The following is a 19,296-nucleotide window of genomic DNA, read 5'->3' on the forward strand; positions in this document are numbered from 1 at the left end:
AAAGTAATGCTAATAGAAATTCCATCATGATAGTCTATGTTTATGCCCTTTCAGTTACTTCTGGCTGATATTCATTCTCTTGTCAGGGCTGTGAAATTAAGACTTTTCTTAACATATAGAACAGCAAGACCCATTTGGTATCCAAGATGAAACCTAGATGAGTGTTGAGATTGACAGTGTTTTCACCCTTGTAATTAGCTATTCACACAAATGGGGTTTTAGTTTGCACTTATGCTTGGAACATGGCACCTCTTCATACAGAAAGCATCATTCACATGTTAACATTTACACTTTTGTTTTTTTGTTGGCAAGTAAACCAGTGTACTTACTATTGAGTTCTGCTAGCGTTTTCATATATACTTTTCATTATGTATTAGTATTCTGTTTAAAAAAATTTCACATGAGCAAAGCATGAACAAGAACTATCATGATGCTTCTCTCCTTTGGCCTGCTCTGGAGGAGAACCTCACCTGCCTATAGTCACTCCGCTGCTTCCAGGAGAGTGTTTCCCACAGGTACAGTGCTGAGGCACCACTTTTGAGTATCCCTTTCTTTAAGGGTTAAATATCACCCTCCCTTCCCTGCTGAGGGAAGGATGGGTGGCCTCAGTACAAGAGAACATGTACCACACTGCTGAGCTTATTTGCAGCCTTGTCCTCAGTTGTGCACTGACTCAGTAATGTCTGGAGGAAGGGCACAGAGCTAGGAAGCCTTATGGCAATACAGCAGCGTTGCCAGAAATTCATCAAGGATTGTGATGGGTTCTGAACAAGTCCTATTCATTCTAAATCAAGGAATAAAAGACTCAGTAATGGAAGAGAAGGCAAAAGGACAGGTAAAACATCTCTATTTTGCCAGAGCTGAGATGTGACTCATTTGCTCATACACCTTAAGAGTTTTAAACAGAAAAAATCTGAAATTAAATATCCTAAATGGACTGTGCTTAGTATGAACTTAGAGAGCTCACTGCCACAAGAAGTGGATTTCTGAAATGTATGTTTGCAAAATGGAATTGATATGCATATCAGAGTTACCATAATTAATTATAATAACTCTTTTGGGTCATGCTTCAGGGCTCACAGAACCCAGTAAATGTTAGACAACAGGGTGAGATTTAACAAGGGTATTCTCTTTTTAACCTTCATGTACAGACTTCTAGGGCCTTTCTTCATTAAAGGCTATTGCCAGAAAATAAATAAGAGATAAGAACAATCTTAGATCTAAACAAACAGTAAAAATGACTATGTTCTCAGCTGTGGACTATATCCTTATCTGGTCCTTCCTCTCATGAGAATGAATGGCTCTTGGAATTTCATTTAGTCTCTTTTCTAATTCTATACAAGGCTATAACAAAAAGAGAATGAAAATAAGGATAAGAAAAACTTGATCACTCAAGTGATCAAGCAATAGAGGTGGCATAACACTCAAGGTCTTTTGCACCAAACAAATTATTTAATATTGCTTATCTCTTTAGAAGCAATTGCATTTACAATGGACAAGAGGACAACTATCAGCCTAGATTGAAATAAAGACTGCATATAAAATCACTGGGGGAAAAAAACGAGAACAGACTAATGGTGGAGAAAAGGCACTGAGAAGCCCTAAAGGAAAAGAGTAGAATAAGCAAATATGGTAAGTGCAAACCACCTAAGCAAAAAATGAAAATAATGGGTGGGGAAATAGCAGTAAAATGGGAAAATTATTTGTCTGTACAGCAGCTCTTTGCCTCCAGGTACTGCAAGTACAAGCATGCCTTTTCACCCGAGGGGTAAGATAGCCATAGAATCAAACTGATTTGTATTCATCTTTCTTAAAGGAGCAGGATGCTGCTTTCCTCTCTGCTCCCACACTGATGCAGTACCATCAGCACAGCTCAGAGAGGGCATGTGTACAAAGAATAGACTTGAGGCCAGGCCAGGGGAATAATGAGTTATACAGCAACAGGGCAATCCTTGGCTGCACATAGTGATACAGGTCATTCAGAGGCAGGGTTGCCCTGTACCCTAAAAAATGTGTTACAGCCACAGAACAAAAGCCATGGAAAAGAACTGGGGCTCACACCACAGCTCCAATAAGCCAATGTGTCTTCTAGGACAGGATACATCGATGTTGAAATGACTAGAGAAGTACAGAGTTTAAAACAATTCAGTGAACAGATTGTTCCTGTGGGATTATTGACCCCACAAAGGAATGGTTCTGAACTTCTGAGAAGATAGTCAATATACTTCATTAATGATGAAACATGCTCAAGAAAATTCTGATTTGTGAGAACAGCTTTATCACAAGGAAATTGTTCTGGCAGAGGATCGCAGACCAGCTCTAGTCCTGGTCCTGCAAAGACTTAAAGTGGAATTCAATTTATCTAATATCAGCAGCCAAAATATTGTCTGTTCTAAGCAGGTTGTCTTAGAAGCACACAGAGTTAGTAGAAAGTAGGAGAAGGTGATTCATTGAACTTCATTTAGACACCCCAGAAGAAACTGTTGCCTCAAATTCCCATTCTCTAAAAGCAAGCTTGAACAGTTGGCAGCTATGGGGTAATAAACTGGGGGTATGTCAGTCCTTGCCAGGCTTCACTTGTGCATGCAACATTGTTATTCATTGCCCATCTAACATGGTGCTGGTGCCAAGCAGAATCCACCTGGACCTGAGTTCAGTGAAAAGCCCCTACCCTCACTGTTATTCCTAGAATAACTGTGGATGGATGTGTCTGCCTGGACAAAATGAAAATAATAATACTCTAGGCTCTGTGAGATTAGGTGGCAGACCTGAAGCCATGGTGTGAAATATGTGGCTGAGAGCACAAAGGCTCCAAGAGCCTAAAATTACAGGAATCTTTTCTGTCTCTAATTGGGAAAAAAATCTCATTGAAAATAGGACTGACAGATTTGGAGGGAACTTTTGATGGGATTTTAAAAGTCCTAATGGTCTCATGTTGGTTTGACCACATTGCCTATAGTGGTTAGGCATCTCAAAAACAAAGCCTTGAACTAAGCTGACAGGCAAATAAATAAATAAATAAGACCCATGGTAAATAAAAATCCCTAAAAATAAAATAAATCAACTAGTATTTGGGGAGAATTCTTACAGGTTTGTAAAGATATACTTTGGGACAAAGTTTGGGGGGTATTTTTGTTGGTAATTAATTGCTAATTTTTAGTTCCTCTTTTAATTTATCTTTGAATTAGCCTCTCTAGAGAGAAAAATGGTTTTTATTCAGTTCTTTAGCATTCCCTACCTAGTTAACTTAATGAAAAACTGAATGAAAATCCTATCTTTCAGTTAAATACTTTTCAATCAGTTAATTTATTTTACTGTACCTTAATTATTTTTCTTTTTAAGCACTTTGCTTATCCAGGATCAAATTTATCTTTGTGCAGCAACACAATAGGAACTATGAAGGTTAAGTTTGTAGCTGATCTTTAAACCACTTTTCCTATATAAAGCATGTAAATTCACACATTTTCTTCTGCAAGAGCAGACACATTTGTCATATTTGACTCTAACTTTACAAAAATCAAGGTGAAAAAAGCATTAGCACACAAGATTTGACCAACACAAAGAGTTTTTGAGCATACACTACAATTTAAACATCTGACTTACATGAAAATGAATTATTCAGTTTCTCTGGAATAGAAGAGAAAGCACAGTTGGGTCTGGATGGATTTTATCAGACTGTGAACTAAATGTGCTGTAAATAGAGAAATACTTGAGCTCAATTGGGCTGCAAAGGAAACAGCAAAATGTTTATGCCATGCAGCATTACCTATAAAGCATCCATAGGCAGTAGTGTCACTGACCTTTTATTTTTCTGCCTTGCCCTCAGTCTAGCTCACAACACCATTGCCCCAGATAAATAGTAACCAGTAGCATTACTCTTGCCTCAATCTACCACAAGTAAGACATTTGAGAAGGCAATCAGCCCAGCTAGAAAAAACATAAAGGTGGAAAATACATTCGTGCCTAGGAAAAAAAATCATTATGTTTGTACTCGGGACTTGGACCCACCAGGCTCTCACATGCTTCCCTAGCCCTCTTCTCTAATCACTTACAGATATAATCACTTGCAAAGATAAATTGGGTTATGTGCATGTGGTAGCAGCGTGCATGGAATTCACAGCAATATTCACAGCATCCACCTCTGGGAACTGGTCCCTTATGGTTTCAGTCAGGAACATATGTTTTAAGTACATAGTCTGAATAGAAGTTCCGTTATTTTCCTTTGAGTTTGAAAAGGAAAATTGTTTCACTCAATGATCATCTCATCACTTAGAATTTAGAATGAGGTTGATGGGAAGGGCATGTGTGTGGGGGGGTTAGATCCAGAGAATGAAAGTGGCTGAGCTCTCAGCATATTTCCCACTGTACATCTGACTCACCATGGGAACTTGAGCAATAGCTCCTCCGTGAAACACTCAGTGAACCAGCAGGCACTGAAACTTAATTTCACTTCATACAGCGCTCTAAGATATTTATTTGCCGTGTGCTGTAAGAATTACAAAGTAACTTTCACAAGGACTGAAATTAAAAGCCAATAAAGTGGATTACTCTTGCACAACTCAAATAAGAAGTCCTTGGTGCTCTAAGTATTTTTTCCAGCCATGGGTGGGATTTCACCATTTTAAACATTTTTATTCCGTACTGCTACCACTGTGCATAAAGAGTTATTAACTTGTCATCAATGTCTCTGTGGATAAAAACTGTCCCTAAGTACACACTGACAGCATGGAACATTATGGACCCTTAACATTTAAAATGGGAGGAGAGGGAGCTTGTGTGTGTGTATTCATCGCCTTGCTCCCTCTCTTTCACAAACTGTAAGTTTTAATATCAGTTAACATTAGACCACAGCACTTCTAAATTAACGATATCCATGACAATTCTAATTGCTATCCTAATTAGTCTGACAATTCTACTAATTAAGAACATTAAACTTTTTAACAAAGGCTATCTTTTTTGTGTTGTGTTTGGTAAAATGGAATTGAGGGGATAAGGGAGGCTGAACCACTACTTCAGAGAATTGCTGATGATTAAAAAAACCCCCACAACATATTTAGGGAATACGTAGAAACATTTAGACATGGTAGTTAAATAAGAAGAATAGGCTATCTGAATTATAAGATGTTGTAAATGATAGAGAAATGGATTAAAAAAGTGAAAACTGCAAATCCAAAATACATGGCTGAAAGAGGTTTGCCTTTTGGACATAATGATTTAACCCGGGTGCTATAGGGATTTCAGTACATTAGACAAACTGAGACACTCCTTTGTTTGAAGAAAATCACTTTTCTGAATTTTCTTTCCTTTAAATATGAAACAAAAGCTAAGAAAAGAAATGTGTTTGACAATGCAAAATTTTCAGTGAATGTTTGTTTAATATCAATTACTAAAATTTATGTGATTTTCAAAAGAAGTACCCTTTTGAAACTCTTTGAAAAGACTTAAAGATCTTGCTTATCATAAAGATCTCATTCTTAGAATAAAATTTCATTATAGTGAACTTAATACTCTAAGTTTTATGCTGAAAAATATACACAATCTTCTGTTAGAAATTTTGTTTGGCCGCTTTATGCTACAAGGTCATACTGCAAATATTTTCTTCATAATCAAGATTTCTGTTTCTCTGGGACTGAGAGCATTTACACAGAGTCTCTGCAAAGAAACTCATTAATGTTAACTTGTGCCACAAGAACCAAATGAATAAAAAACTGAATGGAAAGCAATATTTACTCCAAATCCCACCAACCTGAGCCTCAGAGATTTCACTCTTCCAACACCCAGCCTTCAAGACATAGTGCAGGACTTCTGAATCTCTCAGGATTTGACCCCATGCTGTTACACCAAGTGCATTTCCTCCCTTGCCTCACCACGTCATCACTGCACTGCCTGTATTCACACTGTTCAAGGCCTTACTCCAGCTACCATCTGCTGACTTCAGCTGTCTGCAAAATTCATAGCAAAGTACCCTTTTGAGATAAATTTTACCTAGATGGCTTTACACAGCAAGATGTCTTGCAGGTCTAAATGCAGAAGCCAGCATGTCTCTCTGGGCAGAAAGTGCACTTCAAATTTCAATCTAAGTCATGCATAAAATTACTGATTACAACAACGAAGCCCTGAACATACTGTACTACGCTCCTCAGAACGCATGCCTTGAACACTTTGTAAAGTGCGCTATTTTTCCTCTCCCGGTTACACTGTGGTAATACGAACTGAATTGCGAGAAATAATTCTCCAAAAATAGAATCAGAGTTAAAGATGATCAGAAAGAAACCAAAACAAGGCCAGATATATCAGATACACACCAGCTGACACTACGAACCATACAATGAAGGGGAAAAAAGAAAGGATTCCTAACTTGCAAGAATATATGCATATTCAGTGCTGTTTCTGCTGATCACTGATTGGTTCAGCATTTTGCAAACTGTGAACTTTTCTCAGTACTTCAAGAGCTTAAAGAGATCGGCTCCCAGTAAGGCCACACGAACCAGGCAGAAATCTAATAGAGCAATGAGCACAACAGAGGGAAAACAGAAGCAGGATTTGAACTCAGCAAGCCACACTCTCTTCTTAGGAAAGGGAATTTGGCTAGGAAGAAAGGCTTTTTGCCAACTTCTAGGTGCATTCTGACCATAGTTGTTTTAAACTCTTTGGAGCTTCAAGCCAGATGTCAGCCAGCCAAAGGACTGAAATGAAAACTCCAGGCTGCCAAAACATATTACATAATTTGCTTTGCACATCCTGTAAGGTGAGACCACTTTGCATAGTATCACCTTCAAAAGCAACACTGTGTATTCAGACTGGGGCACAAAGCACTGGCTTTCACGATGACTGGCAGAAAATGAAGCTGGCAAGCTCTAGGGTTTACACAACTCCTTGGAGTTTACTTAGACATAAGAGATGGTAATTACAGAGACTTCTTTTTACTTCACCTTGTACTTAAGAACATGATAACCTCACCTCTCTTTGCTGCTTCAGGTTGATTTGGGCAAACTTGACTGACTGTTTAGACAATGATGTTTCTGAGAGGGTGTCTACATATCTCATAAAAAAAAAAATCTATGCAGATGAAAGCAAAATCCCCTCTTGAGCTCAATTTCTTTCATTGTATATTTGAATAGATGGGAACCATCAATTTCATCTTAATTCTCCCCTATTTTAGGCTAAGAAGCTAAGAAATTTACAGCTTATAACATCAATGTGTCCAGCAAATTTGGAGAAAATCAGATAAAAACGGGTTTTTATAAAGATGAAAAACACCAGTTATTCTAAAAGTAGATATGCAGCTAGAAGTAATAGAAATGTTCATTCATCACTGAAAAAATTTCCAAAATGATTTGGGGAAAATATCATTAAAGCCCTATCTGATTTCAGCATCATTTTACAGCTGAGATGAAATTGGCTGTGCCTTTCACTTTCCCAGAAGCTTGCGAGTTGAATCCAGAAAACAGTTTTATACAATCCTGTTCTATTTGCAGTCAAATTCCACGACCAAATCTTCAGGACTGTCAGGGAAAAATTGATCCTGTGGGTAAAAGACCTCAAATGACTCAGCTTCCACACTCAGCTGTGAAAAAATCTGTGTCTTGATGTAAAATGGGATGGTCCAGACCCTTCAAAGTACACTGCTGTCCATCTCCCACTCTCTTCAAATCAGTGAAGATGCATAAAGTTTTCTCTAACAGGAAAATTCAGGAAGGCTGGATGATGCAGTGACTGCACACTTCATTTAATCTCCTTCTGAAAAATAACTTCTGGAGCATTTATAAAATGGATGTGGGGCTCTTGATTCCTCCTAATACTTGCCTCGAGCATTTTGAATCTGTGGGGAAAAAAACCCCCAGGATTGGTGCTATAAGATCCTTATGCCTCCCTTTTCCTCTTAAAAAGTAGCATTTCCCTCCTTCATAGCAGTGTTATAAAAATTTAATTCTGGCACTAGTTTAGGTCTGTTTATTTTGCTTTTGCTCTTTTTACCCTAAATGACTTTCTTTTCAATAAGATCTCCATTAAGGTTTTTAAGTATGTACATCATCACACGTTGCAGATGCTGTTTGGTTATCACGGATGCTAGAAGCAATCAAAATTGTAACACAGATTTGGAAATGTAAGGGAGGTCATAGTTCATTAACAGGATGGGATGCCTGATTGCACAGTTTTTCTGCTTTTTGAATGAATATGTACTTATCTTCATCAGACCAGTATCTCAGGAAAAACCCTCAGAGGAGGGTTATAAATTCAGATAATAAAAAGCAAACCATAAGGAGCATATATTTCCATTACAATAAGCTTGAGCCATCTTGATCCACACTTCATAATATTTCATAAAAACAAGAACTTCATCTGAGTCGTGTTATGATTATGAACCTACCTGCATATTTGTACACAATAAATGGAGGATTCACAGGCAATTGTATCTCTGGCATCTATTTCTGTCAGCTACTCACTTTTAATAATGTGCTTGCAAAATACGTTTAAAGGAACTGTTATTTCTAAGTTTGGAGGTGTTTTTATTTTTATTTATTAATTTTCGTAGGGTGTTCATGTATTTCAAGCATGCTGTTAAAATTTGCCTGTGGAATGCATAGAAGAGAAAGGAAATGATTCTTAGGAGCTTACCTGAGCTTGGTGAGGTTTCATAGGGGTAAAGAAAAGTCACTTCTGTAACATGAGGGCTTCCTTCCTGCTGAGTTTCAAAGGTCTGCTGCAAATAATGGAAGTGCCAAACCTTCATATAAAGTTTGCAAGGAACTTTTACAAAGTTTGCCTTCCAAATTATCTTATAATTTCCTGGGAGGGAATTGTCCAACAGAAGCTAATGTTACTGTTAAGTTCTATTTTACATTTCTGTCAAGTCTTAACTAACTCAACCTCTCTGTTTTCTTGCATCTCACATATAATTTATAGAATGAATATAGAATGCATCATATATATGATTTATAGTCCTAAGCAAGCTGCTCATTTTGGCATGTGCTTTCTGTAAGGCCACTCCGCTCTTCTGGGTCAGCACTGTCATCACATGCTCAGAGCTCCCACCACTTCCCAGAGGGGCTTTGCCCCAGCATGACCCCACCATGTAGGACACAGCACACCATCACTCCATGGGTCATGGATAACCCTGTCACAGGGAGAAGGCTGCAGAAAGGGAGGAAAAAGCATTGGGAACATCCACACAGGTGATGTAGGGAGAATATCTCATCAGGCACTTCTTGCTGAGGGAAATTTGCAGCAGGGAGAGGAAAGCAGTCCACCAGCTTCAGAGAACTGGCAAGCAAGTTTATGGGAGAAAAAACAAACATCATAGCCCTGGGGTCTGCCTGGGGGAGGGGGAGCAGTGCAGGTCTCCTTTAGGGTCACACAGATCCTGCAAACTATGTCTGCTAAAAGGGACTAGCAGCAAGGTCCATCAAAAAGCACGCTCTGATGGGGACAGAGTCTCAAAATGGAAACACAGAGGAAGCATGGCTGTGAATCACTGTAGGCATCGGCAGGAGAAAAGGAGGACTAGCCATTTGACAGAGACTGCCATCAAAGAGGGAATGCTGATTAGCACTGTTGGGTTGTGTGCTACAGACAAGTGTCCCTGTAGCACCTTCTAAAGGCTACTGATCTTACCAATATCAGAGCAACCTCAAGGTAGGGTAAAAGAGAGAGTGACAACCCGAGTCACCAAGTATGAATGAAAAACGTGTTTCTCAGATGTACTGTAGGGCTGCTTCACACTACAAAACAATAGCAATGATCTTAATGTCCTGCAGTTTTAAGAAGTGATACAGCAACATGACTCGACTGACTAGAATATTTTACCCCTGGGAGAGAAGTACCTTAAACCCATATTCCTACAAAGTATGTATCAGCTTACATCTGGTAATAAAATTTTCAAGATATACTGTGTGCCTTTACTTTTCTAGGTGGAAGGCATTTTATTAATTTAGGAAACCAAATGTATTTTCCATCTTTAGATTATTTGGTGCCACCATCTCTCAACTCATTTATATTATTGTGAACCAGGAGTAACTCAAAATTAATAAAATTGTGCCAAATGTGTGTCACATCTAAATGACCCATACTAGACCCATTCTAATCACATATTTCAGAAATCTTAGAGCAATTTCTGTTCACAAACTACTTTTTGATTAACCATAAGCAATTAGTGTTAGAGACCATTTTCAGATTCTAAATTCAAGTCTTACTCAAGCGACTCCCATTAAAATAGAGTAACTAATCCCTTTACAGCTCTTTCATATTTGTCTCTAACAGCCTATTCAAAACATGAAACTAAGGATGTCTGATTAGAGCAAGAAGTACATCCTCATTACAGGAGGTTTAATGCAAAACACATTTATATTTTACCACATTAGCAGCTAGGTTAAAAATTACATTTTCAGACTGAACCAAATCCTCTTGAGCTATTGCAGTTTATTTCTCTGAAGCCAGGGGTCCTTATTGGTGTGTTCTTTAATCTTTACTGGGAGAAGGTTGTATAATACCTTAGCATTGGTGGGAGAGGACATAGTCAACTTGATGGGAACTCCGTCATTTTGTAGGGACAGAGTCCTGTCTTCACCAGAAAGTCCCAGCTCTGACCAGTCTGAAACTCACTGGGATTTGTAGGCCAGAGTCCCTGCCCAAGATATCATCCTCTTTTTAAAGCAAAACAAACAAACAAAACCCATTTAAAATAAACAAACAAATAAATAGGACACATATCAAGAACCCACCAAAACAAACAAAACCTAAACCAACCAGCCAAAAACCTAAACCACACACACACACAAAACTGCCAAACAGGTATTTCCAGCTCCTCCTGAGCATTTGACTAAGCAGGTGACTGGGACCATTGCTTTCCACACTGTAACCCACATATTTGCCCCTTGTGGTCTGGCTTGACAATTTAGGATGCACTATACATATATTTCCCCCCAGTCTTACTCTCAAGGCAGCGGCTACCCAGGTGTTTGGGCTGTGCATATATGAGTGCTATGGCAGGAAGGCAAACTCAGGGGGGTCGTGAGTGTGGAAGAGAAAATCTGGCACCGCAGAATCATCACTGTGACTGAGAGGCAGCCATGTCCAGTGAAAGATGAAAAGAAAAAGATTTAGCTACTTCCTTTTCTGAACAGTTTCCTGCTGACCATGAGGTCCCACTGCTCCCAGTGAACCACCAAGACCAAAATGTTCCTGATTTCCTTAATGTGATGTGGTTTTCCTGTTTCAGCAAAACAAAATAATATGGGGCCAGTTAGAAAAGGGTAGAAGAGAATAATGAAAAAAAATACTTAAAAAAAAAAAAAGAGAGGGAGAGGGTGAAGACATTCACTGGGGCTCTGCTGATAACATATTGACATTGCTTGAAGGACTCCCATTGACTGAAGTGCACTTTGGGTCAGTCCCCCTGATGCACCATGGAGATTCTGCAGTCCTTGGAACTCAGTATTATTTCAGCAAATCTATTAATGACTCAGGATTATTTCAATGAATCTATTAACATTTGGTTGTGTAAAATGTATTATAATAATACTGAATGTGAAATATATTCACTTTTAGTTCAAAATTATACAGGTCTGGGCACAGGAAAAAATTTGTGATAAGCATTCAGTAACATACTTGGTGCTGTGCACCCATTCTATAGAGTGCATTTTACTGTATTTTGTGTATTATTCTTAACATGCATTCACAGTAGACAGCAAAGCAGCAGTTATCGGGTATGCTGTGAATGCATATTAACAGCAGTACACATTTGCATACCATGGATCCATAATACGAAATGCGTAGTAAAATCCTTATGAAAAGTTATTATGCATGCACAGTAGAGGCTTTTTAAACCTTGATATCTCAGCTATTTTGTTTCTCTACTATTTATTTGAAAATATTAAAAAGGTCAAATGATGGATTAGGAATCTGCAAAAATATAATGTTACTGCTACAGAGGGAATCCTTCAACAGATATTAATTCATTTCGGGTTTTAGTAGCAGTACGAAAGCCATTCAAAAATGCATTTGAGTAGTTTAAAAAAAATAACCAACTACTTCAATAAGAAAAAATTATGGAGAGAATATTTTTGTAAAAGTGTATTTTGGAGGCTGGGTGATATAATTGCAAATTTCCTTGGTCCTTCCCTTAACACAGGACCACTACAATGTCAAGCGTTCCTTCAATTTCTCATAGTATTTTTAGTATGCATTGAAACGGGGTTTGGTTACTCAGAACTTTTCGTATCCAGATTATCATGCATTGTATAATAATCTGAATATGAAAAATCCTTGCAAAGGTTGACAACCCTTAGGACATTTCACAATATAAATCTTAATACTTCAATTCCTACTGAGAATAATGGGAGTCTACCCCCTGTTACACAGACTGCAATATTAGCGATAAAATGAAGCAAATGTTATGAATAGTACAGCTCTTGCTCCTTTTGGACAGTTTCCCTTTGAGTTTTAACATCTTTGTCAATTCAAACACATTTTGTCTAAAAAATAAAAATTAAAAATAAAAAGGGGGCTCAGGCTCTGTAAAGAATGAGTGTTCTGATATATCTCTCTTCTTAAAGAAAACAAAGTTTGGGGGGAGGGTTCTTTTTTTTTTTCAATGAAAGACTCTAAAATAATTGAGCACATATATGTAGATGTACAAAAGAACTCTCCCCACAGACATGTGTTTTTCTGCTGTTGCTGCCTTATTTTTTATTCCCCTCTCTAATCAAAAAATGGCCAAACAGATTTAAATGAAACTTTGTGGACAAAAAAAAAATATTTGGATCAGGGCTGAGAACGTAAATGCCAAGCTTGGGCACAATGTGAATTAAAGCATATGAAATATAAACCCTTCAAAAATGGGATTTATAATGGAAATGCTGACATGGACCCATAACAATAGCAGCTCTGCCAGGGATTATTTTAATACTAAAAGCATATTCCAGTGCTCACTATTTTAAAATAGAGATTACTTCATCACAAAAAAAACCCAGTTATACACTATAATAACGAAAGCAAAATTTAAAAAAAAATGTTTCTAAGATGAAACATCGTTCCCCCTGTAACTCTCAATATTGTCACTCCTTAAATTAAAAAACAAACAAAATCCCCCAAAAAACCCAAACAAAGAAACAAAAACCAAACAAAAAGAAACCCCAACACACCAAAGTGAAGTGGACTTTGCCATAAGCTCCATGGCAAAGCTGAGGTGAGAGTCTTTGTCAGCTTCATTTGACAGTGATTTTGCCTGTCGAAAGAGACAAAAGGGTTAAAGGGGGAAGAGCAGGGAGTAAAGAGACAGCTGACTGGAGAAACAAGGGCATGAAGAAAGGAGCAGCCAGGGATGAAAATGGAAGAGCAGGGGGAGAGTTTTAGGAGGAGGAAGAGCAGGTTTCCACAGGGAATAACTCAGTTTCTAAAAAGATTTTGAGGAAGCATTCACGAAAAGGCTGGGTAGACAGAGAAAAATTGGCAGAGGGGCAAACGCTTTTGAGCCTCTAAAGTTACACCTGTGAGCAAGTGCACCCCAGTCACATTGCAAAGTGCCAGAGCAGGTCAGGGACCAGCAAGCCCTGCCACACGCTTCTGAGAAAAAGGCATCATTTCTTAAATCTTCATGTTGTAAGTCCAGTTTTCCAGAAATGCTTCTCTTCTTTTGGCAATGTCAAAAAAACACCAAGGGATGTAAGGGGAGGATTTCTTACAGATGGCGAGAGGTTTGCTCCTGTTATCCTGTGCTCTGGGGCAATGAGCTGCATTCAAAAAATCCCCACACCCCAAAAATCACTTCCAGCAGCATCACACAAAACCCACTTTTTGCGACCGTGCTATGTGTTACAGCACCAGCATTACTTCCCCATTTCTGCTTTCCTTTTCTTGCCTTTTCTTTTTTGCCCTGGGTACCAGGTGCACTGGAGGGACTCGGATCGATACAAGACAGCACTTCTCATACAAACAATACTGTATTAACAACCACAGGGCAGCTGTACCTGTGGGCAGGGATAGCACCAAATGTTGGCACGTCTATCCGTGCAGCTAGACTGCTAAAAACAAGCAACTACAGTGGAAATGCACCTACTGTATGTGAAATGCTGGTGCAGATTTTTTCCCTTTTTTTTTTCTATCAGTCTAACCTTCTGTGTTGATACATGAATGCTGGTACCCACTTAGAGAGATGCCAGATGATCAGTGCAGAATGAAGGTCCCAGGAGAAAGGCTCACGTGGTTTTCTCTGCCCCGTGACGTCACTAGCAGATGGCATGGGTACCAGCTCTGGCAGTTGGCATCAATGTCACTTTTTAGAGATCAATGAGATAGTGCAGATATACACAGATCTAGACTCCAGGAGACGATGCGACATTCAGACTGAAAAGATTTGGAAGGCAAAAAATGAAAACTGATTGTTGAATGAAATAAAAAGCTAAGGTAATACAAATAAAGATATATTTCAGTTGGTGCTGGGTGTGCATGCAAGTGTTTAAAGATACAGTATCATTGTCTTGTATTTTATGTATGCTATTTACTGTCTAATAACTCCTCCTAACATTTTATTCTTCTGATGCAATTGCAAACTTTCATTGCTTTTATGTAATATTGCAAGTGTGTAGACAATACTGAAAGAGTTAGTCTTTGACCGGGGTTTTTGTTTAGTTTTTTTTTTTCTATTTAAAAAGTCCCTGTATTTGCTTTGCTTGTCTCTTTGAAGACCATGGGATCCAAGCTTTTGCTACTCCCAAACTGCAAACAAAAGCAAAGTAATTGGGAAAAGGAAATTATTTTTCCATTCCAGGCTGGATTCTGAGCACACGTGCAGAATTGCAGTCAGAATCTACAGACCGCTCCTGTCAGCTAAGAGCTGGAGGAAGACATCTGAGCCTCGCAGAACATAAACACTGCTATAGTGTGCAGGGAATTTTTCACCTCCCCCCCTTCCCCCCCTGCCCCACAACTGATGGGGAAGAAAAAAAAAAAAAGGAGAAAAGAAAAAGAGAAAAAGCTAATAAGTTGATTTTTAACTAAACAGATAATACAGATTAGAATTTTTCTTTGGAAAAGGAAAAAAAATGGTAGGGGGATTTTATACCCTACGTCTAATCCAAATATATTTAGAGTTAGGTAATTCTGATTTTTTGATTTTTGTCTTAATATGAAATAAGCAATATGTTGTTTTAATACAAAACATTAGAAAAACTGCTTTGTTTTTAATTATTTTACTAACTGAGTGATTGTGGGGGATGTTCCATTATTTTTTTCTTCTCACCCACTGTAACTTACTGGAGTTTAATATCTTGATATATAAAGGAAGGAACATGGGGGGGAAAAACCTCTACAACTTTTAGATACAAGTCAAAAAGTGATTTTTAAAATATTTACTCTCAAGTAATAGACATATGGCACTTTGAATTTTAAGACTGCACTTGCTCTGCTCATTTTTCCACCCTGGGGAATTTGGATTAATGAAATTTCTGTATTGCTTTATCATGTTTTGCATTTCTTTGAATTCCACAGTGGTGAGGGTTTGAAGGGGTTGTTTAAAAATAAAATAAATGAGCAGGGAGCTAATTGTATATTTTAAATATTGATTTGCTCTGTAATTATCTGTGAGAAATGTGGCTTTTTAGTTTCAAGGTCCAATGTTCTGAAAGATTTTAGAATTCTCAGCAGCTTTTATGCTTTAAAAAGTGGGCATTTGAAACTAGCATTTTATGCAAAAAATATAGATTGTGCATTTATATACACACGCACACACTCATATACAGAGAGCGTACATGCAGACACAAGAAAGGTGCATGAGGCTGTGTGTGTGAGTCGGGAAACTTTAAAAATGGAAATATTTAAACATTGTACTGGCATTCTTTCAGGTAACTTAAGACTATAGAACCATGTTAACACTACCATTTGATGAGTCTGTTGTAATGCCAGAATCCCAGATGTGTAGAAAGTTTTCAAGAGAAAGCGATGACCAAAAGCAAATGAAGAACCCAGAAAGCTTTTCAAAGCAGGTCGTGCTCCGAGGAAAGAATATTAAAAGATCTCCTGGAGAAGACACAGAAAAAGAGGAGGAAGAGGAAGAGAGAGAGGAGGAGGATGAGAATGGCTTGCCCAGGCGAAGGGGCCTTCGGAAAAAAAAGACAAGCAAGATAAGAATGGAAAGGATCAAATTCAGGCGACAAGAAGCCAATGCTCGAGAGAGGAATCGCATGCATGGCCTTAACGACGCCCTGGACAATTTAAGGAAAGTGGTCCCTTGTTATTCTAAAACACAAAAACTGTCCAAAATAGAAACTTTAAGACTTGCCAAGAACTATATTTGGGCTCTTTCTGAAATACTGCGAATTGGCAAGAGACCCGACCTGCTCACCTTTGTCCAAAACTTGTGCAAGGGTCTATCCCAGCCAACTACAAACTTGGTGGCGGGATGCCTGCAGCTGAATGCCAGGAGTTTCCTGATGGGCCAGGCGGGCGAAGGCACCCATCATACCCGCACACCCTACTCCACCTTCTATCCTCCCTACCACAGCCCAGAGCTTGGCACCCCACCAGGGCATGGGACTCTAGACAACTCCAAGTCCATGAAACCTTACAATTACTGCAGTGCTTACGAGTCCTTCTATGAAAGCACTTCCCCGGAGTGCGCCAGCCCACAGTTTGAAGGTCCCTTAAGTCCTCCCCCAATTAACTATAATGGGATATTTTCCCTGAAGCAAGAAGAAGGCTTGGACTATGGCAAAAATTACAATTACGGCATGCATTACTGTGCAGTGCCACCCAGGGGTCCCCTTGGGCAGAGCTCGATGTTCAGGTTGCCTACAGAGAGCCACTTCCCTTACGACTTACATCTGCGCAGCCAGTCTCTCACCATGCAAGATGAATTGAATGCAGTTTTTCATAATTAATGAGGAAAATGAAAATAAACAGTGGTCATTCACCTCCCCATCTAATTAAGAGCAAGCAGATGCTTGGGCACTGCGTAATTGGCACAATTCTATTTAACATGTTTATTAGTTCCTAAAGTGTGTTTCAACTATTGTGGGGAATTTCTATGTAGTAATAAACCCTTTCCCTTTTTCTGATAAGTATTTTTCCTTTTTTTAAAATTCTTTTGGTCTGTAATCACTGTGAGAATATTTCCTCACAGAGATTATTTCTTCTTCCTTTTTTCCTTTTTATTTTCCTATTTGCTAGATTTGTTGAGCAGTGTGTCTGAACAATATTGCTGACATAAAAGCATACACACTGTGTAAAGTCAATGTCTATTTTGATTGTACAGTAATTATACAAATGCATGTTATTGAAATCAGATTAATGAAAATTATGTATTTATAATTGGTAGAAAATATATATTATGTATTTGAGGAGAACTGGATTTAAAAATATTCAGAACTTTAAAGAAATTATCTCGGAACTGATATGGGCTTGCAATATGCAGAGGTGAGAGTGCAGCAATATTGAAAGCTATGCAAAAAAATTTAAAATGCCAACAAACAAACAAAAAAACAAAACAGTTTTTGGGTTGTTGTTTTTGGGTAAACCAAGGAAAAACAGTGATTGTCACTGCCATTATTCAGCCTGAGTTTAGAGTGTTGCTGACAGGGGCCACATGCTGATATTTAGATGATGTTGTCAAAAATTTGCCTCAGTTATTTTGACCATATATAATGAGCACTTTTTTTTGTATAATTCTGACTTCAGATGTAAAGGTTTGTTATAAAAATGTATAACTGTGGTTTCTCACTACGTACTTTAAATGCAATTAAACATAGATGTTTCCACTTTTAAAATACATCTATTAGCTGCGATACTGTATTTTGTCTGATACTTATTATTTCACAGTATACAGATGCTTTTGGTCTTGCCTACAGAGCTGTCTTCTCAGGACCCCCACAGTGCTGGACTCTGGGCATGGAACTCAAATTCTCAGGGCGAAACTCATGCTATTTTCAGAAGGATGTATTAGTGAAACAGCAGACCACAAATATCACAGAAACAGCTGTGTGATAAATGAAACACTGATTAGAGGAAAAGAAGGTAACTTTATGTCGCAATTAAATGTCAAATTTCATATAGGAAGGGGCCTTGAGCCAATATGCAGGATGGTAGGTACCCCTCCAGCTCTGGCTCATGGAGGAGTGGCAGGAGTGTGAGAAGTGCAGGAAGTGCAGAGAAGGACTTCATGGACATTGCTAAACTTAGTCTTGACTAATAAACCGCACCAGTAAACCACAGATGTATCTGCCACCCACATTAGTTCAGCAGTTACAGGGATCTACTTGATCTCTTACCCCTTTAAAGAGTTGAGCTTAGTTGAGCCTCAGTCATTTTCTAACCTGTAAGAGCTATTTATCTGTAAGCTCACAAGTAATAAAATGAATGAACAGTTGATCTAAAAGCCAAGAGACTTTAAACCTCTGAGCGAGCAAGACCTCTTTATTATGATGGATTAATAGAGCTATGCAACAAATGAAAATACTCTGCTGTGAACAAGGAGGGAATACCTTTTTATGAGCTATATAAAAAGTGCAAATTCAACCTGCAAGTTGGAGAACCCCAGCTGAATCACAGTCTGGGTCACAGTTTGTTAACACATCAATCTCAGAGCCTCACTTGAGTATGTAGGTTGACAAAAAGGGGACAGGCCAATTTTTCCTGATAATTTGCCTAATTCCACAAGTGGGACTAGTTGTAAACAATCTGTCCAGTCAAACATTGTTGTTCCTTCAGGACAACAGTAGCCTGACATTTATCTCTTTTAAATGAGACCAGGCTGCCCCAATGGACAGGGGCAACAAGTCCCAAAGTTTGTATCAGGGTCTAAAGGCTTTCGAGTTTGCAAAGGGAGAAGGACAGACACAGTGTTTTGGTAGACCAACATGTTCTCTAGACACAAATAAAAGGCCAAAATGGAGCCTTTTGGAGCAGAATCTTAGGCCATGGTTCAGGGGGTTTAGCTCAGGATTATCCCACCTCAGGGTCAGGAACAAGGTACAAGGAGCAGTTTTATGCACTGGTGATGGTGATGACTGCTCAAAAGCATCCCCAGCCATTTTGTAATGAATATAGGAGGGGTTTGGGAAACGAGAAGATAGTAAAATAGCTTGCTTTTGCTGTTATTCAGAATCATCTGATATTCAGAAAAACATGGAAAGGTAGTGAGAGAGAGAAGGGGGAAGAAAACCAGTCAATGAGTAGAAAGCATGCAGTGCTGGGCACAGGTTCGTGCACATTGAGAAATATTAATACATAGCAAAGAGCTATAGGCAAGTAGGCCCAGAAACGGGGGATCCTTTGAAGAGACAGCAGATACCCTCCCATTGAGCA

General features: G+C 38.6%; 1 protein-coding gene across 1 annotated transcript; it reads left to right on the forward strand.

Annotated features, from left to right (window-relative positions):
• The first annotated feature begins 14,203 nt into the window (after positions 1-14,203).
• On the forward strand, positions 14,204-17,784 carry NEUROD6 (neuronal differentiation 6). The gene is made up of 2 exons (XM_071560657.1): positions 14,204-14,403; positions 15,840-17,784. The coding sequence occupies exon 2, from the start codon at positions 15,861-15,863 to the stop codon at positions 16,872-16,874; it is 1,014 nt and encodes a 337-aa protein (XP_071416758.1). The 5' UTR covers positions 14,204-14,403; positions 15,840-15,860; the 3' UTR covers positions 16,875-17,784.
• The last annotated feature ends 1,512 nt before the right edge of the window (positions 17,785-19,296 follow it).

The sequence above is a fragment of the Pithys albifrons genome, chromosome 7 (assembly GCF_047495875.1).
Source record: "Pithys albifrons albifrons isolate INPA30051 chromosome 7, PitAlb_v1, whole genome shotgun sequence".
Lineage (NCBI taxonomy): Eukaryota > Metazoa > Chordata > Aves > Passeriformes > Thamnophilidae > Pithys > Pithys albifrons.

Bases quoted from the DNA above. Each gene is read 5' to 3' on its own strand.
- NEUROD6 (XM_071560657.1), top strand. From the start codon at position 15,861: ATGTTAACACTACCATTTGATGAGTCTGTTGTAATGCCAGAATCCCAG.